Source organism: Hippocampus bargibanti, linkage group LG05 (assembly GCF_051943395.1).
Source record: "Hippocampus bargibanti isolate YZ-2025 linkage group LG05, ASM5194339v1, whole genome shotgun sequence".
In the NCBI taxonomy this organism is placed as follows: domain Eukaryota; kingdom Metazoa; phylum Chordata; class Actinopteri; order Syngnathiformes; family Syngnathidae; genus Hippocampus; species Hippocampus bargibanti.
The window spans coordinates 28,535,448-28,558,702 of NC_142738.1; the positions used below are offsets into that span (position 1 = coordinate 28,535,448).

The 23,255-nt window shown below is 42.7% G+C and overlaps 1 protein-coding gene and 1 long non-coding RNA gene across 3 annotated transcripts in view; one reads left to right on the plus strand and one right to left on the minus strand.

Annotated features, from left to right (window-relative positions):
* Positions 1 to 23,255, plus strand: part of fanca (FA complementation group A) — a 77,611-nt gene that overhangs the window by 17,844 nt on the left and 36,512 nt on the right. For both annotated transcript variants that reach the window (XM_088997589.1, XM_088997590.1), the window contains exons 13-21: positions 943 to 1,076; positions 2,938 to 3,048; positions 3,278 to 3,373; positions 3,459 to 3,521; positions 3,612 to 3,688; positions 3,858 to 3,918; positions 14,235 to 14,284; positions 15,389 to 15,459; positions 15,572 to 15,670. In XM_088997589.1, the coding sequence (XP_088853715.1) occupies positions 943 to 1,076; positions 2,938 to 3,048; positions 3,278 to 3,373; positions 3,459 to 3,521; positions 3,612 to 3,688; positions 3,858 to 3,918; positions 14,235 to 14,284; positions 15,389 to 15,459; positions 15,572 to 15,670 (762 nt within the window). The remainder of the gene's footprint in view (positions 1 to 942; positions 1,077 to 2,937; positions 3,049 to 3,277; positions 3,374 to 3,458; positions 3,522 to 3,611; positions 3,689 to 3,857; positions 3,919 to 14,234; positions 14,285 to 15,388; positions 15,460 to 15,571; positions 15,671 to 23,255) is intronic.
* Positions 7,078 to 14,713, minus strand: LOC148898405 (uncharacterized). The gene is made up of 6 exons (XR_016115118.1): positions 14,605 to 14,713; positions 13,918 to 14,071; positions 13,538 to 13,770; positions 13,375 to 13,442; positions 8,080 to 8,122; positions 7,078 to 7,903 (listed from the first exon to the last, which is right to left on the minus strand). It is a non-coding gene; the product is annotated as an uncharacterized LOC148898405 (long non-coding RNA).

The following is a 23,255-nucleotide window of genomic DNA, read 5'->3' on the forward strand; positions in this document are numbered from 1 at the left end:
AGAGGACATGAAGGTAGCTGGTGTGAGAGAAGAGGATGCACAAAACCGGGTTAGATGCAGGACACTGATTCACCGTGGCGACCCCTGTAGGGCAAAGCCGAAAGGAAAAGAAGAAGAAGACAGTATCCCCTTTCAGTCATCAAAATATGTAGACATAGTCTCTCCTGCGTGTCCTGGCTTGTGGGAAATGCCACCAGTGGGTTGTCTCGGAGGCATCCTAATCAGATGCCCAAGTCTCCTCATCAGTCTCCTCTCAATATGGAGCAATAGCAGCAAGACATTTGAATCGGTCTCGGGTGACAGAGCTTCTCACCCTATCTCCAAGGGAGAGCCTGGACACCTTGTGCAAGAAAATAATTTAGACGGCATCTTGTTCTTTCGGTGATGACCCAGAACCAGTGACTATCGGTGTGGGTAGGAACATAGACAGACAAGTGGACAGTTCGCAACCCAGCAGACACGGCAACAATCCATATTTGGGTGTCACATTTCATTCTGCCCTCATTCATAAACAACACCTAAGATACTTAAACTCCACTTGAGCTAGATCTCATCTCTGACCTGGAGCGGTCACTCCATCCTTTTCGTGTAGTTTTGTTCATTATCTATTTATATACTGTATTTATCGCCTTTTCTTAGGTACGCAGTTCCAGCTTCAGCTGTTGTGAAAGTACTATTTAAATCAGTATGTATTGCATTGCATTCCCCTCTGATCAGGTGTGAGCTGCATTAAAAAAAATAAACCTAGCAGCGTTTAATTTTTTTGTACCTGTTTTTTGTAGTTATTCTTTCCTTTACAGAAAAGTGCTTGTGTACATGATACTGGATTGACATTGATGAGTATTTTCATTTTTTTTTTTTGTCACAAGTTACATAGTATTTTTATTTAATGTACTTTGGTCATTTGTCTTCGTGTCTGATGTTTCCACCATTGCTTCTCAGCACTTTTATCCAGATTGCTGATTTCTGCATTTGATGGTTATGACTTGGAGAGCATGATAACAGCATTCTTATTGGCGCGGCAGGGGGCACTGCAAGGACCTACCATCTTCCCTTCCTACACCGACTGGTTCAAGGTTCAGTATTACTCCTGGGTTTGGTATAACATGAATCATTATTGTTGTCATTGGCTTGTCACTTCCATGGAAGCGATGTAAACAAGCTCTGTAAAAAAATATTATCATGCCATATCCTGTCTTTCAAAGGTCACAAGCCTGGTGCTAGTGGGCATCAATTGTTGCCCATAGGCCTTGCTCACCAGTGAAGGGATATTCAATCAATATACACTCTTGTCGGCATTAATATACAGTAAAGTCTCGTTATATCGATATTCAAGGGAGTCCGAAAAAATATCGATATAACCGGGACTATCGATATATCCGATCCTGCGCCGAACTGCATTAAACAAAAGCCGCCAAAAGAGGGCAGCCAAGCGCCATATAAGAAACGGAGCTGGCCATTAGCTCCCTTTTTTTTGGGTGAGAGATGTTCCCCCAATGTTGCCTCAAAATGGCACATATAATTCTTTAATGATTGTAAACATGTATGCTTTAATCTTCAGAACTACAGTGTATTTGAAACATATTCATAACTGGATGTGTAACAAGAAAGCATATTATCCGAATCTGAAGCCATTGTTTGGATTCACAAGCAATGCAAGACGTCTTGGCGTGAAGTCATTTTTATTTCCCCATTGCGGGACGAATAAAGGTATTCTGATTCTGATTCTGATTTGCATTTGAATAAAAAGTGACATCGGCTGTCCTTTAATACACAGTATGGAATGTTAATAATTTTCAAAATCATCGCGCTTCAGCAGACAAAACAAGAAACATTGTTGCAAAAAACGATTGCATTCATATACAGTACAGTGGGCATGTACATAACACAACAGGGAAACTGCAACGCTTACATCTTACTGTATTATGTATACAATTTAAAAAAAAGTCATCAATCTTCTTCTGCTTCCCATTTTTACCTTTTAACACAAACACTTAAATCTCGTCTGCTACACGCGAGCTAGCGTCTGAAAATGAAAATGGCTCTGCTACACGGGTGCTGGGCACGTAACCAAGTCACCTGACCAAGTCGACCAATGGCGCGACTGATGGCGTGACACGTAACCAAGACACGTTACCAAGTTGACCAATGGCGCGACCGATGGCGTGTCACGTGACAAAGTCACACGGCCAAGTCGACCAATAGCGCGACCGATGGCGGCTCATGTGACCAAGTCGACCAATGGCGCGACCGATGGCGGCTCACGTAACAAGACACGTGACCAAGTTGACCAATGGCGCGACGGATATATCGATATAAACAACAAAAATGGCCGGCGGGGGATGAAAAGGAGCACCGTAATAACCGGATTATCGTAATAACCGGGTATCGTACTAAACGGTACTAATTATACATAAAAAGACTAGAAATGTGCAAGGGAAATGAAAATAGTATCGTAATAAGCGGTCGATATAACCGATATCGATATAACGAGACTTTACTGTAGTTCAAGTGTTGTTGTGAAATCATCATTGTGAATTACTCTAAAGAACAACGAACATAAGAAAAAGCTTTGTCTCACAATCGAGAAATTCCCAATTTACAGCAGCAAAACTATGAAAGAGAGATGTAGAAGAACAAGTACATGATCAATTTCTTCACATAAATGAATTTCGTTAATTATAAATAGGCCATCATTATAGGTAAATTCAGCAAATTTGTTATTTCAGAAACACAAATCAAGCAGGTAGCACTTTGCATTAATATGCGCCCCTCTTATACATTACATTTTCAGGTAGTTTTTGACCTTCAAAATGTACAGAGTAATAAATTGTTTTCTTAAATCATAAAATATTATGGTCAAAATCGGTGCATAGAGTACATTTCAGTTTTTAGGAAATTCTCTCTTTCATACTTGTGTTTTTGTTGTTGTTGTAGGAGTCTTTTGGCATGGCCAGTGGCTTCCACGCTACCAGCAAGAAATCTCTGGTGTTTTTGCTTAAATTTTTGTCTGACTTGGTTCCATTTGAACCCTCACAGTACCTTAAGGTAACTTTCTGCACGTTAAGTGGTACATGAAGCCCAATTGTAATTTGAAAGACCTCTGCACATAAAATATAGAAAAATACTAAGCACTCCTTTCACGACATTTTGTGGGTTTTCAAAAATATAAGACCAATCGGTTCACGTTTGAGTTTGGTGTTTATATTTCAAATTACCAAAGTGTGAAATTTAAAATGAAGGACAAAACTCAACTCTCTGCCTTTTCACCCATAAGGTGCACATCCTTCATCCTCCATATGTACCTATTAAATACCGTAACCTCCTGATGGAATATGTCTCCCTGGCCAAAACGAGACTTGCTGAACTCAAGGTAAACTACTGAAAATAATATGGCATTCAATATAATTATATGTCATGTTCGGTTGTTTCCTTATCTAAAATACCAACGTTTCCAGCTGTCCGTGGAAAACACTGGTCTGTATCAAGATATTTCAAGGGCAGAAGATGCAACACTTCAGGTACAGTGACATAGTGTTGCCTAACAAATATGTTCTTGGGTATGAGGTTGTAAGACAGACTTGCTTTTTTTATTTGGGGTGTTGTGCCAGGATGTCAAAATTGTGAAGGAAGCATGTTCTCTGTTTGAGAGTACAGGAAAAATCTCTGCCACTGTTATGGAGGCCAGGTAATCTTAACAAATTATTTTGTCACTTTTTTTCATGTACATATATAATATTTCTTAACTATTTTATATTATTATTATAATTTATTTTTTATTTTATAATAGTTAATGGTAAAGTGGTAAAACAATTACAAAAACCTCACAAAAAACTGTTGCAATCGTATCTTCACAGTATTTTTCGTCGGACATATTTCCTCTCACGGTTCCTTCCTGCTCTGCTGAGACCAAGAGTGGTGAGTCTTGACTTTATTTTATTTTTTTGATAATCCCTTTGTATTCAACATTTGTATTTTACAATAATTCATTTCTGCAATTTTTTTCATAATATGAGAGCTGTGATCATGATTGTCTGATCTACTTGGAAAATTAAATGATAATTGATCGCCAATCAATGCCTTTCATCGTCAATCAATTACTTTTAAGTGGCCAATAGGTCTTAACCAATATGTACTTTACTTGCGACACTAAGTAAAAAAAAAAACAATTTTAAAAAAAGAAAAAAAAAACGCCAAATGTTCCATTTCTAATCATTGTGCCAGAACTGGAAAATTATTGCCAAATCGAGAAAAAAAATCCACATGGAGACGTAATTTTAAGAGATTATCAAAATGAAACGCTGTTTTATATTTCCCAGCATAGAACGCACACTACTTTGTCTAAAGGGGGAAATTGAGTCTGCGGCTGCTGACAGTAAATGTGAGACCTGTTGTGGCTCAATATTACTTCACATATAAGGTGCAACGGCCTATAAGGCGCAGGGTCATCTTTTGAAGAAATTGAAGGCTTTTGGGAGCACCTTATGGTCTGGAAAATACAGTAATTTGCCTAACAGTGTTGTATCATTTTCGATAAATACCTTAACTTTCACAGCCAATGCTCAACGCACTGCAGAATGAAGGTGGTGATTGACCTAAAGGTAACAATTATACACATGCCCTACAGTGTAGGTTAAAAAAGAAACAACAAACACACCCACTTTGTGACATAAATGTGAGCATTAAATATGATACACATTTAACTCATTAACAGAAGCACACATACATAATTCGTATTATCACCCTTATAACTATAATACTAAATGTATTGTGCCATGAAATGCTCTCTCGAACTGAGGGGGTAGATATGACACATGCCTGTGAAGTGTGCTTACTGCAACGTACTGGCAAAGTCTTGCGCTCTATATTCGATGACCCTTATGAAAATGTTTGAAGCTTGAGACAGCTGTGGTTTACAATCAAAGCAGATTTATTGTATTTCATTTTTATAGGAGCGTCGCCACCATCAGTGGACAAGTATTAGCATATGGCTTTGTTGTCCCTACCACAGTTCGAAACTTTTCATCACCACTCAGTTTCGCAATGGTGGGAGTCATTCTCTGTTCTTGTAATATACGTTTAATCCATTTAGGACATTTGTAAAAAGATACTTTTACTAGGAGCAGTGTTTGAAATAGTGTCTGCCCGGGGCGTACAACTTTTACGTCAGGCGTAAAACTTTCAAAACGTCTCGGCCCGGGTGGCCAACAACTCCTTCAAGAAAAAAAAAACTTTTTTTTTTTCCAAAGCAAACGTTTGTTATATTCAATAAAGCAAAAGCTACAAGCAAACCGCTACAAGCCACGTCGACTCCTCTTTCTAAGCGGCTTTCAAAACTCTCAAGTACACTTTTCAGTCAGTCAGGGTGTAGTCCGAAGCAGGCTTCTGATTGGATAATGAGGGGTTTGGCAAACGGACGTTCGTTTGACAATTTGCATACTCGGCACCGGCAGCCAATCAGAAGCCTGTTTATGCAATTGATTCATCAGCCAATACCTTTTCTGTTTCTGTTTTTCTTTATTAATTCCCGTTTTGGATTGGCTAGCACACAGGCAATCGTAGTTACACACCAATGTCTGATGTCATAATTCATATTTATCCTGACATAACTGATGGCCTCATTATTTCAAGTCATCAAATCAATACAATAACTGGGACATGTCTAAACAATCTCTTAATTAAGTTCAATGACAGATTTGGTTAACTTTATCGAATCGCAGTTGCTAAAGAATTAGTGAACTAAATAGATAAATAGATGCTTTGGGGGAATTGAAGTCATTTTATGACTTTTTATTACACATCTCAGGGGTGTCAAGCTCATTTTTGTGGTGGACCACATTTTAGTTACTGTTTCCCTTGGAGGGCCATTATGACTGAAACCAAATAAAAAAGTAAATCACGGTTTATTCAACTATTATTTGAGTTAATGTAATGAGGGGTTTGATCTACAGAAAATGCTTACAATATGTCACTAATTCATTAAATATGACAATCAATTTTTTTTGGTCAATATTTTAGCAAGCATCATGGTAGTTGACATGTTTGATTTGCTTTCGCAAATGATGTGGCGAACCCCCAACACCTGGAATTTTACACTCTAAATTGGATTGGATTGAATTTGCCTTTATTAGTCTCACAGTGGAGAAATTTACATTTCACAGCAGTAAAGTGATGAAAGGAATGAAAGTAGAAAAACAAAATACATGAGCTGCTGGAAAGGCAGCCACTCTCGGGGCGCCGTCTTGAAGTCAAAAGAACAAAAAAACTAAATAACAAATAATATGACAGCATAGAGACAATATGACAAAACAAAGACACAGAGAGACATTCATTCTTCAGGACTTGCTGTACCCTCTTTGTGATGACATGAAGCAGTTCTAGATGAAAGAGGAGAGGATCAAAGCGTCTTTCCACCAGTGGATCAGGGACATCATGGTGGAATGTGCACGTCGACTACAAGCTAAATGTTGAAAGCAAACACGCAGCTGTAGCATCCATTGACGAAAAGAGATTGTCTCACATCTCCTGTTCCACATAAATCTGCTTCAATTCCAAGTCGCAACAGTTCCACATACGCATCGGCGCTCTGCGCTGACGCTCCTTTCTTCTTATCGCGGGTTCCTCAAGCCATGCATCCATCCAGCCGCAGACTGTCCAACAGCACTGACCTTTCCGCTAAACAAAGCGGGGCTGTGAAGATGCTGCCCATTATAGGCGCAAAAAAAGCACAATGGCCCCTTTGGTGTCCAGCGATGGCAGTCGAATGGCTCCGACATTCCTCTCATTCAAAAACAGTACTGGCATATTCATGCTGCCGAAAAGGCGCAACCGCTCAGCACAGTCTCCTCCTTGATGAATGTCATGGTCAAAAATGCTGAAAAACAATCCGTATCCATTCCACACGACGCACAACAACACAAAGTGACAAAAGAAAACACAAAACAAGACAAAAACAACCAAAAAAAATAAAAAAAAAAAAATAAAAATAATAATAATAATAATAATAATATTTAAGTGCTTTTCACCAAAGACGCCAAACAAATGTTTAACACATGGGATGAAAATGTACAGTTGAAAGCCAAATTTAGAAGAGTAACAAATCAGAAACAAGGAAAAGAGATTAAACGGCGTTGAAAGCATTGCAGAACTGTTGAGTTTTAAGGGATGATTTGAAGCATTGGAGGTCAGTAGAGGTACAGTTACCGGATTGTAAAGGGCCTTATATAGGTTAGTAGGAGTTTAAACTGAATACGCTAGTGAACGGGGAGCCAGTGGAGGGTTTTAAGGATTGGGGTGATATGATCACAAGTGCGGGTCTTGATAAGAAGGTGGGCGCCATACCTGGACATATATTAGTTTATTCAGGAGGTTGTGCTGAAGAGGATGCTATGGCGGTAGTCAAGACGTGAGGTTATGATGGAGTGGATGAGGGTTTAAGCTGCATTAAAAGAAAGTGAAGGGCGGAGGCAAGAAATGTTTATAAGATGGAAAAAAGCAGTTTTGGTGATTTGGGTGATGTGTTTTTCGAAACAGAGATTACTGTATTATCAAAAACGACACCACGTTTGCGACAGTGAGAGGAGGCTGGAGTTCACGGTAGTGAGGTTAGAGTTGGAGGCTGTTTGGTGAGTGACCGAAGGCCGAACAATATAGATTGAGATTTAGTGCAGTTATGAATGAGAACATTTTTTTTCATCCAGGGTGTGATACTAGCCAGTCACACAGGGTGGAGTCGGTTGTTGGGGTGAATAAATTGGTGGAAATGTACATTGGAATATTGTCAGTGTAGCAGTGGAACTGGAGACCTTGATGACAAATGATTTGGCCGAGGGGTACAAGTTCGAGGCTGAAGAGAAGAGGACCAGTCCCAGAACCCTAGGGCAGGGGTCGGGAACCTTTTTGACTAAGAGAGCCATAAAAGTAAAATATTTAGAAATGTTTTTCAGCGAGAGCCACACGCACGCGCGCGCGCACATACAAACGCTCGCGTGCACGTGCACACACACACGCGCACGCGCGGCCACTTTTCAACAAAATATCAGAATGTATTATTTAAAATAACTTTGTGATAGTACTCACCGTTAACATGGATGGTTTTCCGTTCCTCGTGTTTGGTAAAAATCTAGGAAAACGATCGGAATGAAATTCAATTTGTCGGTCCAGAGGCTAAGTTACTGCTCTCTAGCCTGCACACGGCTCATAAGCTTCCACACTTGCTATCTGCAATCTACTACGTTAACATGGGGATTGTTAAAATGTCACTGACATTCGACTGTTTCATCGATGGTGTTGTTTCATTGCAAATTAGAATCAGAACATTTTCTCTCCTCTAATGCTCCGGTGCTTTCACGCTGAAGTGCACTAGTTGGGCGTGAAGTGCACTAGTTGGGTGTTTACCTGTTTCAACATGACGGCCACTATCATCCAATCAACATGGCGCTTTCGGCCATTCTAGGTCAGTGTCATCCAATCAAAATGGCGCTTTCCGCCAACTGCAGCCCCAACGGGAAATGAACGCCGAAAAAAACGACAATATGTATTATAATATGTAATATTTATCGGCGAGCCATATGCAATCATCAAAAGAGCCATATATGGCTCGCGAGCCATAGGTTCCCGACCCCTGCCCTAGGGGATACCTTGGGACAGTGGGGTAGCGTAGAAAGTTAAGTTGTTTCCTATCTGTGAGATATGAGCTAAGCCAGGTGGGGCCTCAGACTTGTCTTTTTCTCAAATATACTATGCATACACATTTTAGGTCGAAGTAACACATTGTAAATGTTTCATAAAAATAAACCATTAAATAAATAAACAAACAAACAGGAATTGTGGGTAGAGTAATATCTCAAAAAGTGTTAGAATTTCCCTGAATAATATATTTCATTTTCATTTAAATTACATGACAACAGGACTTTGAAAATAAATGCATAAGGAGTCCAAGATGGCGCCCGAGTATGCAGCCGTCAGCAAGTGCTCTCATGAGCCTTGCTTTTTTTGTTGTTTTTGTCTTGTTTTGTGTTTTCTTTTGTCGCTTTGTGTTGTTGTGCGTCGTGTGGAATGGATACGGATTGTTTTTCAGCATTTTTTTACCACGACATTCATCAAGGAGGAGACTGCTGAGCGGTTGCGCCTTTTCAGCAGCATGAATATGCTAGTACTCTTTTTGAATGGGAGGAATGTCAGTGCCATTCGACTGTCATCGCTGGACAGCTCTGGGGCCATTGTGCTTTTTTTGCGCCTGTACTGGGCAGCATCTTCACAGCCCCACTTTGTTCAGCGGAAAGGTCGGTGCTGTTGGACAGTTTGCAGCTGGATGAATGCTTCGCTTGAGGAGCCCGCGATAAGAAGGAGCATCAGCGCAGTGCGCCGATGCATATGTGGAACTGTCGCGGCTTGGAATTGAAGCGGATTTATTTGGGACAGGAGATGTGAGACAATCTCTTCGTAAATGGATGCTACAGCTGCGCGTTTGCTTTCAACATTTAGCTTGTAGTCGACATGCACATTCCACCATGATGTCCCTGATCCACTGGTGAAGAGACGCTTTGATCCTCTCCTCTTTCATTGTGGAACTGCTTTGTGGAACAAAGAGGGTACAGAAAGTGCTTACGAATGAATGACTCTGTGTCTTTGTGTTGTCATGTTATTTATTTATTTATTTTTTTTTTTTACTTCAAGACAATACGGCGCCGCGAGAGTGGCTGCCTTTCCAGCAGCTCATGTATTTTGTTTTTCTAATTTCATTCCTTTCATAACTTTGCTGCTGTGAAATGTAAATTTCTCCACTGCGAGACTAACAAAGGCAAATCCAATCCAATATGAAATTGCAATTCTATTTAGATTATAAAGTTTTCACAATTTACAGTATCAAACATGGAGATAGGGCAGCCTGGTAGTCAAATGGTCAGCACGCCCTGCAGTGGTCGTGAGTTCACCTCCCTGTGTAAAGTTTGCATGTTCTCCCCGGGCCCATGTTGGTTTCCTCCGGTTTCCTTCCACATTCCAAAAATATACATTGCAGGCTGATTGAACACTCTAAATTCCCTAGATGTGAGAGTGACTGGTTGTCTGTCTCTGTGTGCCCAGTGATAGGCTGGCAACCAATTCAGAGTGTGCCCTGCTTAGTGCCCGTCACAGCAGGGATAGGCTCCAGCACCCCCCGCAACCCTAAAATGGATGGATGGATGGATGGATGGATGAACATGTAAATACAAAAAAGTTGTCAAGTACTAGATTTTCCTCTTTGCCAAACTTCTGGTCGAATAAGCTTTGCTCTTCATCAAATGTGTTCAATGAAAATCTGTCTTCACGGTGTGTGATGCACACTTGAAATCACTGAATCTGATTCTCTTTTTTGGCGAATGTTGTGCTGACATCTTGCTAGATTTATAGAGTGATACTTGACTTTATGGGTTTGAAGATTCTGTCTGATGCAACCTGAAGAAGCACACAGGGGACATGCACAGAGTTTACCTCTAAATAGATTTGAAAGCTCGGGTAATTTCTCTATTAGTTACAATACTGTTTGAACTTGCTATCTCCTACACACGATATGCTGGATGTGAAGGCCACTCTTCCAATCCTGCTATCGGATTGTGAAGATGTTCTGTTTTTTGGATGACTGGTTGATCTTGTGCCATTGTCTCTCTACCCCGTGCACAGATGGCCAAATTATTTCCACTAGAATGCCAAGTAGCACTGTTGCCAGAAGCCAGAATGCCTCCTTGCTTATTGCCATGGAGGCATCGGGTTTTCCTGTCAGGAGCCATAAAGGTGGATGCGATGCAGACGCTAGTCTGAGAGGGCAGGAGACAGTCTGTCAGCACAGTTTGGTTGAGATTGTGATATGTGCCAGGCATCACTGTGCTGGAGTTGAGTGTTGTGCATCTGGAACTCATTCTTTTTTTTGCCATGACTGAGAGGTCAACATGTGTTTATGCTGATTGAGAATACCTCGACCATTTACCATATAAACCACAAAGGCAGCATAAGGTCTGTTGTTAGATGGCCCCTCGACTAGCCAGTCTGGAGGCCGTATCCTTGCAGTCTCTCTCACCCATCAGGACACACTTCTGGGGTAATGCGGCCTTCATCCAGTGGCAATGCACACATTTTGGGGTTGTTTCTGGCCGAGCGGGTGTTTAATCTGTTTGTCAATACTCCTCCCACTGTCCACTTTGATTTTCCTTGAGGTTTTCCACTTAGGACAAGAATGTGCTGGCATAACATCTGCAGTGTGAGCCTTCTATATACAGGTAACATCTGACTTACGACCGGGTTCCGTTTCGACCAAACGGTCGTAAGTCAAAATAGTCGTAAATCGAAATACATTCAAAATGTTGATAGAGACAAAATGTTGACTTGCAAACAATCTGATTTGGACGTCACGGGGGCGGGCGTGGGTCCTGGTCGCCGGTGTTCTACCGGTTGCCCTCTCCCGGCCTTACCCCGCTGTCCGCACTGACGCGTATGTAGGGGGTTAGAAACGACCTCTGTTATTGTATGTTAGTCGATTAGACTACCAAGTCAGGAGAGGGCGCTACGCGCCTGTGAATGGAACAGAGGAAGGCGATGTAGGCTCAGCTCACGCATGCGCAGTTGTCATAAATGCCGTTGTGTGAAGCTGATTAACACGGTTGTCTCGTGTCGTCTTTCCTCGTCGTTCACAGGTATTCAAAATAATAAGTGTTAGACATTCTCAAGATGTTAAAGTAATTGGGGACTTATTGGGCGATGCTAGATATGAAACCTTGTTTGTGGCTTTGATGAATATTTTGTGGCTTTGATGAATTTGGATTTTTGGATGTCAATTGTAGTTCCCAGTACAACACACACGAGCGGGCAGACGTGCATAAGCATGTGCGAATGTGGAGGATATATACAATGTATAGATGTTGAATGTATAGATCTACACATGAATGTATTCTGATATTGAAATTGCTGAATTGATGTTTTGATGAGGGTAAAAAATGCCGTTGTGTGAAGCTGATTTACACGGTTGTCTCGTGTCGTCTTTCCTCGTCGTTCACAGTGCTACCTGCCTGTGACGCATTTGAACCGACTCAGGTACCCCCTAGGCCTGAGGCCGGTTACACGTAGCCCACCTCGCGGCCGTCTGCGGCGTTGATGCGCCCGACCCGCCACCTCGCGCCGAAGCAGAACGAACTATCTCAAAGAGGTGGCGCCGGCTGTGGGTCCGACGCGGCTGTGGGTTTTTGTCGCGTCGATCCCACGCGCCGACGCCCGGTCAGGACGACAGCCAAGGCGGGTCGTTCTCTACCCTGGATCTAGCCCTGGCCGCGCTGCGGCCGGCGTCAGGAGACCATCCCCCCCATTCTCGTCGTGGCGGTCCCGCGTGCCTGACCGCCGACTCCCACCCGCCTCAACTCTAGAACTGACCGCGCCGCGGCCGGAGTCGGTGGACAGTCCCCCCTCTGGTGCCATCACACGGTCGATTGCTGTGCAACAGTGAGATTCTGGCTGGATGGCCAAAATTGTCGTACGCGTTGCCGGGCTGCTAGTTTGTTGCGATGCCAGGCATAGAATTAAAATGTAAAAAAAAAGGAGGTCTGGCGGTCATGGTCGTAAGTACGGGTGGTCGTAAGTTGCGCCGGTCGTAAGTTGGCGGTTACCTGTAATTTTCCGCAACCTTGTCTGATTTGGCTGCCACTTTAGGAGAGCCACGTGCTGCTGGGGGTCCCATTTGGCAGGCACTTTTTACATTTACAGATTTTATCACGTGGCTGTTGGATTGGATTTGCCTTTATTAGTCTCACAGTGGAGAAATTTACATTTCACAGCAGCAAAGTGATGAAAGGAATGAAAGTAGAAAAACAAAATACATGAGCTGCTGGAAAGGCAGCCACTCTCGCGGCGCCGTCTTGAAGACGTTTTGGGATTCCTTGTGGCTATGCTTGTATTAGTCATTCCATGCTGCCTCAGGCATGGGTAAAATAGAGAGATGGCTAATTTGAAATTCTAAATCTAATTGCGCTTCGATAGGACCTTCCACTTTTACGCATGCTGGTTTGTTGGTCTGCGTACTCAAACTATGTGTGCATAAAAGGACATTCACACTGGATTGTGGTTATTATTCATGAGCTCTTTTTAGGTGTTACTTCACATGAGTAAATCAAATTAGATTTTAATAATGGTGGGAATGAATCCACAAAGTGACATGCATGTTTATCAAACATTTAATACAGTATGCCCACTGTACATCTCAACTGCTTCAGCGGGTGGGTCAGTGTGATGTGCCTGGAACACCTCAGTATGAGGCATCTTGACCAAATGCCTGAACTACTCCCTATTCTAGCTGTTCTCAATGTGGAGGAGCTCTGTTGTGAACACCTCTTAGATGGCCTAGCTTCTCACCTGATCTTTCAGGGACATCCAAGACACCCAGCGTCGTATTCTTTTGGTTGTTATCCCCAGCCCTTAACCTTGGGTGAAATTGAGAATGTAAAGTGTTAGCTTTGATTTTTGGCTTCTTTCATCACGATGACAGACTAAAACAGAATGCGTATAAGATACACACCACGTCAGGTTGATTTCTTGCACCTTTTTTTCCCCTATATCTGTGAAGAAGACTCCAAGGTACTTTAACTCCTGTACTTGAGGCATGATCTCAAAAAGGGCAGGCCAGCCTTTTCCAGCTGAAGACCATGTTCTCAGATTTGGGGTTGCTGGGTATTATCCTAGACGGTTCTGACCAACATGTTCTGTAGTACATCCTCTGGATCTATTTCTCCCCGGTGACCCTAAACAGGGCTATAAAGCATGTGACAAAATCCATTCCAAGATTACTGGGACACATCCGCTCCTGTGCTATTATAAGATGCCAGCCAGGTCAAGGACGGTATGGTTATGTCAGTGTAGGATTTTATTGGACTTCATGAAATGGTCAAATAAATTTACCTTGAGTATCATCTCATCTCATTTTCCGTACACCTTATTCCTCATTAGGGTCGCGGGGGTTGCTGGAGCCTATCTCAGCTGTCTTCGGGTACGAGGCGGGGGACACCCTGAATTGGTTTCCAGCCAATCGCAGGGCACATCTTGAGTATCAGTTCTAATGAATTGTAAGATCAACATGAACAGTTGTCCCGTGGTATATTTCCTCATTATATTTTTCTTGTGTATTATAGTGAATGAACATACTCTGTATCTTAGAATGTCTCGAAATACATCTCGTATGTCTCAAAATGATGCAGATTTTCTTCTGGCAATTTTAGCTACCTGTGAAAGCAGATGCTCAAATGAGCTTTATTGAGGCCTTGAAAAGGTGAGTATGTTGATGCTAATTGTTCGTTATATAGTTCTTAGTGTTATTACGATTCATACTGTATATATTTAGATCCAAGTCCTCATGATTTTAATTATTGTATTACATTGTAAGCAACACAGTAAATCAGCAATTCTCAACTGGTGGGTCAAAAGCCAAAAGGACCGCATCACAGATTTATTAGGGGTCGGTTACAGATAGGTAGTAGAAAATTACAAAGGCTCAGGCACGTGAACAGATAAAACACTACGAATTGAGAATACTTCAATTTACACAAAAAACAAGGACAAAATCAAAAAGACTAAACAACCAGTACTTACGAAACGAGAACCAAGGTAGCAAAACGACCATGAATGAGATACAAAGCTGTAGAAAACGACACTTGGGCGTGTGTCAACAGCAAGCAAGATCATTAGTCATACAGCGAGTAGGCAAATTAGTAGTCCTGAAATACTGGGCAAATATTTGACTGAACAACAAACAGGTGCTCCTGCGGGAGCCCCAGCCGGAGCAGAAACAACAACAAAGACATACATGACATTTATATAGTAGAATGTTTTACGTCCAGTTGCTGCTTAGAATTATTTGTATAAGGCTTTGTAACGTTAATACAGTAAAGTCTCGTTATATCGATATTCAAGGGAGTCCGAAAAAATATCGATATAACCGGGACTACCGATATATCCGATATCGATATAACGAGACTTTACTGTATATAGCTAGAATTATTTACATGTATATCTACACATTTTTAAAATATTGTGCAATTGCTGTAATTCTATTTTTTGTAACAAATACTCAACTCACAAAAATGTAGAAGTACGATCTTATGTAAGAAGTAGGACTAGGTCTGTAATTGTACTCTGTACCTATAATTGTACTCTGTGTGATAGTTGGCTTCTCCTTTGCCATATTTTTGATTTTATTTGTTTATTGTCCAATAGATAAATATCTATTTTTCTTTTCCAAATGAAGATAGTGATCATCAAATGTTTGTCTTTATGTAGTGACTGGTTCAGGATAAATGGTTGTATTTCAAAGTCAACAACTAAGATGGGTGAACTCTGATAATTATTTGTTATTATCTTGTAATCATGTGTTTAGAGCAGATAAGATTCCTGCTGCACAGTATTCTTCATACTTGAAATCTTGTCAGAGACTAAAACAACAATCAAGTAAGTTAATTTTCAGCACGTGTGCACACACACATATCTACAATAATCTATAATGTGAAAATGTTTAACTTTATACTTTGACATGTTGAAACATTCAACTCTGTCATTTCAGAGAGTTCACTCCATGAGGAGGATCACGATGACCCTCTGCATATCCTAAAACTTCAACTGCAAGAGCAAAGAAAGCTTGTCTCAGATGGAAATGATGCAGGTAAATTCTCACATGAAGCATAAATGACTCTGTATTGAATGCAAAATTAACAAGAGTGGGAGTGGTGGCGCCCGTCCCACGATACAGGTGAAGAAGGAAGCGGTGCAGTTTCTGTCCTTCTCTGGTGCATCCTACAATGGGGTTTCAAGGAATGTAGTTTATTATATACAGTACACTGTGAAGTGCAATGTCGTTCACGTCCATGTCCACCGAGCAGTGCTGTAAATACTTATTTTTAACTAATATAAACTCAATAGTTTTACCCAGGTTAACGTGGTGATGCCTGATTGAGTTCTCTCTCCTATGAGGCCTAACAAGTGTTCTCCTCCCCATCCCTACATTACTTTTAAACCATTTCTGGACTGTTGTGCGTAGTGGTTTTAAACATGGTGGATGGGGTGTTAGTACATCGACCTCACAGTGCAGAAGATGGGGTAGTTAGGACATTTACCTCATAGTGCAGAAGTTGTGAATTTCATCCCGTCTTTGGCCTTCATGATGTGGATATTGCATGTAAGGGAACACTAACGACAAAGCGTATGTCTGTGGTGTATATATCTAAAATAGTATATTTCCATGATCAAAAATTGACAGGACAGTCATTTTAACATGAGCCAATTTCAGATTGTGTTGATGAGAATTTATTTTGGCTGAAATTACCTAATCTGCCATTAGATTTAAAGAGAATTTATTGACGTTAGATTCAAATGTAAGTGAACTGTCAAGCCGAGCCGAGTGGCGTTGATTTCCAGGAAACTGTCTCAAATGGCGCCCCGGTAGGCAAGTGATAAGCACCTTGACTTCGCAGTGGCGAGGTCGTGAGTTCAAGATCAGGTCGGGCCTCCCTGTGTGCAGTTTGCATGTTTTCCCCGGGCCCTGGATTTCAGTAGACTATGCCAGCCACCTAGTTAAAGTGCTCTCAGTCGTACAGGAGTGGTCCATCGACGAGAACATTTCTTCAGCCGTCATCTGTACTTTTTGAAGGTGTCGGACGTTTCGCCTCCTATCCAACATTACATACATTTGCACCTAAAAGCTAGCAACCACTCATTTGACGACAATGAGGTTAAAATCTTAGCGAAAGAACATAGATGGTTTGAATGGGGGGTAAAAGAAGCGATTCTCAGAAAACAACTAAATCCTTCACTAAACCGGTCCGGTGGGGTGAGGTTCAATTTGGATCGTTCATACAATAGCCTGCTTAAGCAACGCAGGTTAGGCAACATTCGTAATGCTGATGAGGTCATACCGGTGGGAGTGGGGCAAATAGGCCAGTCGTTAGTCAGGAATGTAGGAACAATCAGTGGGGCCACAGGGAGTGGTCCTCTGCTCCCCCCAACCTGAGAGTAGGGACCTATCATAGCTGTGTCCGGCGCCGCCATGTCTGGACATTAGGTGCTGGGGAACCAGAGCACCTGGATGAAAAATGGGCTACTGGAACAAAGCGGAGATGGACGAGATGCGATAACATGGCTCTGTTGGAATGCTACTTACTACTCAAGTAACCCTAGTCAGAGGGGTTACATGTGGAGAATGGGGGCTGAATGGTTACTTCGAAACCCACAGTCACGGTTGACCACGAAACAACTAGTAGCTCAGTGTTCCAATATCCACAAACGGCAATTGCTATCACAACTTGAGATTGATGAGGTACAACACAAATTCCGAGGTGAAGGGCGCCAGGCTGCCACATCAGAGGAAGGGGTTCAACCAGAGATTGGGAGGCAAGCCCCAATGAATGATGAGATTGGGAAGCTAGCCTCAATGAATGAAATGCTGAGCGAAGCAGCAACTGACGTGAGAGATAAGATCATGGCAAGATTGAAAACTGGGCAACTAAGAAACCGATTACAACGGCTATGTGAAGTACTACCTGAAAGTCTCATGGAAACTGTGAATGCAGCACTGAGAACGATCCCGACCGGAACGATCACGGAAACCAATGAGCTGATATACACCTCAGCATCAGTGATCCTAGAGATTCTTGGCTACAAGAGCAACCATGAGAACCACAAGATTCATTACCCACCATGGAAAAGACGGTTGGAGGCTAAGATCAAGGCGGCTCGGAAAGATGTGAGTCAATTGACGGAGACCCAGATAGGTGTGAGTAAAAGGCCAATACCCAAGAGGTACATGCAGATAACCATACCTGAAGCACTCGAAACTGCCAAACAAAGGCTCCAGGCCTTGTCCAGTCGCCTAAAGAGGTACACGAGAGAGAATGAGGCCAGAAGAATAAACAGGCTGTTCACAACACAACCTGCGAAAGTGTAGGCTCAGTGGCAGGGTTCTAACAGCAGAGCAGACCCTCCAAGGCTGGAAACTGAAAGATACTGGAAAGGCATATGGGTTGCACATAACAGCAGTGCACAATGGCTGGTGACTCTGAAAGAGGAGCACAGCAACCTCCCTGAACAGAACCCAGTTACCATCACAGCGGCAGATATACAAGAAAGAGTCTCAGGTATGAAAAACTGGACGGCACCAGGCCTGGATATGATCCACACCTACTGGCTAAAGAAACTCACAGCTCTTCACGAGCGCCTAGCAGCACAAATGAATCAGTTGCTGATGGATGGGACTCACCCAGGATGGCTAACCGAAGGGAGAACAATCCTGATCATGAAGGATTCCTCAAAGGGTGCAGTTCCTTCCAACTATCGGCCAATAACCTGTCTCTCCACAACATGGAAGCTCATGTCAAGCATAATTGCGGCTAAGATAAGTGGACACATGGATCAATACATGAGCAAAGCACAGAAAGGCATTAGTAGAGATACTCGAGGTGCCAAACAGCTGCTGGTTGACTGAACAGTCGCACAAGACTGCAGGTCCCGACATACCAACCTGTGCACAGCCTGGATTGATTACAAGAAAGCATATGACTCGATGCCACACACATGGATCACTGAATGCTTGGAGTTGTATAAGGTCAACAGGACCCTGAGAGCCTTCGTTGCAAACTCGATGAGGATGTGGAAAACCACACTTGAAGCCAATGGCAAGCCACTAACGCCAGTGTCCATCAAATGTGGCATATACCAAGGTGATGCACTCTCCCCACTGCTGTTCTGCATAGGACTGAACCCCCTCAGCCAGATAATCGCCAAGACAGGCGATGGATACCGCCTCAGAAATGGAGCTACAATCAGTCACCTCCTCTACATGGATGACATAAAGCTGTATGCGGGTGAGGCAAGTCCTCAGAAGCCAGCTTAATGGCAAGAACAAGACCCGGGCAATAAACAGCTATGCCCTGCCAGTAATCGGATACCCTGCAGGAATAATAAGGTGGCCAAAGGAAGAGATTCAGACCACGGATGTTAAAACCCGAAAACTCCTCACCATGCATGGAGTGTTCCATCCTAAGCCCAGCACCCTGAGACTGTACACAAGCCGTAAGGAAGGAGGCCGGGGACTAGTGAGTGTGAGAGCCACTGTCCAGGATGAAATATCCAAGCTCCATGAATACATCAAAGAGAAGGCTCCAACGGATGATGTACTCAGAGAATGTCTCGGACAATGGGGAACAGAGGATGAGGTGCTGGAAGAGGAGGAAAAGCCCCTAGTCTACCGAAACATCTGTGCGGAGTATGGACTGGAAACCCCAAGGTCAAAATGGGAAACACCTCACAAGGTGGTAGAGAATGACCGAGCAAAGATCCTGTGGGACTTCCAGATACAGACTGACAAGATGGTAATGGCCAACCAACCAGATATCGTGGTCATAGATAAAGGGAAAAGGAAAGCCGTTGTCGTGGATGCAGCGGTCCCGAGTGATGGAAACATCAGAAAGAAGGAACATGAGAAACTCGAGAAATACCAAGGGCTCAGAGAGGAGCTGGAGAGAGCCTGGAAGGTAAAGGTGACAGTCGTGCCTGTGGTGGTCGGAGCACTCGGGGCAGTGACCCCCAAACTCGACGAGTGGTTGCAACAGATCCCGGGAACAACATCAGATATCTCGGTCCAGAAAAGCGCAGTCCTGGGAACAGCACAGATACTGCGCAGAACCCTCAAGCTTCCTGGCCTCTTGTTGATCTGTTGCAACCACTCGTCTAGTTTGGGGGTCACTGCCCTGAGTGCTCCGACCACGACAGGCACGACTGTCACCTTTACCTTCCAGGCTCTCTCCAGCTCCTCTCTGAGCCCTTGGTATTTCTCGATTTTATCATGTTCCTTCTTTCTGATGTTTCCATCACTCGGGACCGCTATATCCACGACAACTGCTTTCCTTTGCCCTTTATCTATGACCACGATATCTGGTTGGTTGGCCATTACCATCTTGGCTTACGAACTTTTCGGTTTACGGATGTTAAATTTATGAAAATGAACCTTGGCATACAAACTATTTTTCGGGATACAGACAGAGTGCCACAATGAGTGATGGGTCGTTCGTGAACGAGCCCGTTGTCCTAACAAGAAAATGGCCGCCGACTTGTTTTTGTCCTCCGACTTGTTTTTGTCCCCCGCCCCCGGTTGAAGCCACGTGATTGGTCAAGATCGCAGCAATGGGGGGGGTTACAGAAAGTCAGAGCTGCAAACATTAAATAGATAGACAGAGAGAGTGAAAGCGAGAAAACACTGGAACTCACTTCATCCCAACATTCGTAACATCAATTCTCTTCCCACCTTCAAATTCCATTTCAAAACCCACCATTTTAAAATTGCATTTTCTGTCTAGCTCTATCTCTTGTTTCTATTTATAATTGTATTTTATTTATTGTATTCTATTTGTAATTGTATTTTATTTATTATAGTATCTATGCTTGTCTGTGACTGTAAAATGTCCTTGAGAGCTTTGAAAGGTGCTTAAAATAATAATAATAACAATAATAATAATAATAATAATTATTATTATTATTATTATTATTATTATTATTATTATTATTATTATTATCATTATTATTATATAATGGATAGAAAACAGTGAAATTTGGACTCGTTTCAACTTTGATAGTCGAAAGGCAGAGTGTAGACTGCAAGGTTAAAATATACCATCAATCAGGCTCTACAAATAACCCGCAAAAGCCATCTATACTCTTGATGCCAAAACCCAGCGAAACAGAACACAATTGATGACGAACTAGGTTAAATTATCGCTGAGAAAGAACGGCAATTTCACTCGGATATCATCAAGAGACAACCTGGAAGTACGTCATCCATTGATGATTTCAAGGGTAGCCACGGATGGTTCGAGAACTTAAAGCGTCGTACAGGGATTCATAGTGTCATTCGTCATGGTGAGGGAGCCAGTTCTGACGGTAAAGCTGCCGAAGCCTACAAGGGATCATTCCTCAAGATGGTGAAAGAAGAAGGCTGTGTTCCTCATTAAGTGTTTAATGCTGATGAAACCGGCCACTCCATTCCATCAAGCCATCAACGACTATCACAAAGGTAAATAAAATGACTTTATTATATAGTACTGGTTATTTCTTTAATTACAGTCCTTATGGAATGTAATGTAGCCACAAGGGGGCACAAGCCAGTGTCTTATTGTGCCGGTCCCAAGCCCGGATAAATACAGAGGGTTGTGTCAGGAAGGGCATCCGACGTAAAAATTTTTGCCAAAACAAATATGCGAACCAAACCTATGAATCCCATACCGGATCGGTCGAGGTCCGGGTTAACAACGGCCGCCATTGTACTGTTGACCTTCAGGGTGCCAGTGGAAAATGGACTGCTGTTGGTCGAAGAAGGAGAGGAGGGAGGTGTGCCCGGAGGAAAAGAGAGAAATGGAACGCCAAGAGTATAGAACTAAGAGTAGGAACTTTGAATGTAGGAACAATGACAGGTAAAGGTCGAGAGCTCGTTGACATGAGGCAGAGAAGGAAGGTAGACATACTGTGTGTCCAGGAGACCAGGTGGAAAGGGAGCAAGGCTAGAAGCTTAGGGTCAGGGTTTAAGTTGTTCTATCATGGTGAAGACAGAAAGAGAAATGGAGTTGGGGTTATCTTAAAAGAGGAGTTTGTTAGGAATGTCTTAGAAGTAAAAAGAGTATCAGATAGAATGATGAGTCTGAAGCTAGAAATTGAAGGCGTGATGTTCAATGTTGTTTGTGGGTATGCCCCACAAGTAGGATGTGAGCTGGCGGAGAAGGAGAAATTTTGGTTGAACTTTGATGAAGTCATACAGAACATCCCGAGAAGTGACAGGGTTGTAATTGGTGGAGACTTCAATGGACATGTTGGCGCAGGTAACAAAGATGATGAGGAGGTGATGGGCAGGTTTGGACTCCAGATGAGGAGCGCTGAAGGACAGATGGTGGTTGACTTTGCTAAGAGAATACATATGGCTATTGTGAATACTTTCTTTCAGAAGAGACAGGAACATAGGGTGACCTACAAGAGTGGAGGCAGAAGTACACAGGTAGACTACATTTTGTGTCAATGGCGCCATCTAAAGGAAATCAGTGACTGCAAAGTAGTGGTTGGTGAGAGTGTAGCCAGACAGCATAGGTTGGTGGTGTGTAGGATGACGGTGGCAGTAAAGAAGATGAAGAAACCAAAGGCTGAAGAGAGGACAAAATGGTGGAAGTTGAAAAAATAAGAGTGTTGCATGACATTTAGGAAGGAGGTAAGACTGGCAAACTACAGAAAACATAATCAGAGACACAGGTCAGAAAGTACTTGGTGTATCAAGTGGAAGAAAGGTAGATAAGGAAACTTGGTGGTGGAATGGGGAGGTGCAGGAGTGTATACAGAGAAAGAGGTGAACAAAGAAGACGTGGGACACTGAGAGGACGGACGAGAGTAGACAGCAGTACAAGGAGATGCAGCGCACGGTTAAAGTAAAGGTGGCAAAGGCCAAACAAGAGGCCTATGATGACTTGTATGCTCGGCTAGACAGCAAGGAAGGTGAGACTGATCTTTACAGGCTGGAAAGACAGAGAGACAAAGACGGTAAGGACCTGCAGCAGGTTCGGATGATTAAGGATAGAGATGGCAATGTATTAACAGGTGCCAGTAGTGTGATGGCGAGATGGAAAGAGTACTTTGAAGAATTAATGAATGAGGAAAATGAGAAGGAACAAAGAGTAGAAGACGTGACTGTTGTGGACCAAGACGTAGCAAGCATTAGCAAGGATGAAGTGAGGAGGGCGCTGAAGAGGATGAAGGGGGGAAAGGCACTCGGGCCTGATGATTTACCAATCGAGGTATGGAAGTGTCTTGGAGAGGTGGCGGTGGTGTTCCTGACTGGGTTATTCAACAAGATCTTAGATGGTGAACAGATGCCTGAAGAATGGAGATGAAGTGTACTCGTGCCCATTTTTAAGAACAAAGGAGATGTGCAGAGTTGTACTAATTACAGAGGAATAAAGTTGATGAGCCATCCAATGAAACTCTGGGAAAGAGTAGTCGATGCAAGACTAAGAGCAGAAGTGAACATTTGTGAGCAGCAGTATGGCTTCATGCCAAAAAAGAGTACGACAGATGCAGTGTTTGCTTTAAGAATGCTGATAGAGAAGTACAGAGAAGGTCAGAATGAATTGCATTGTGTCTTTGTAGATCTGGAGAAAGCGTATGACAGGGTGCCCAGAGAAGAGCTGTGGCATTTCATGAGGAAGTCTGGAGTGACGGAAAAG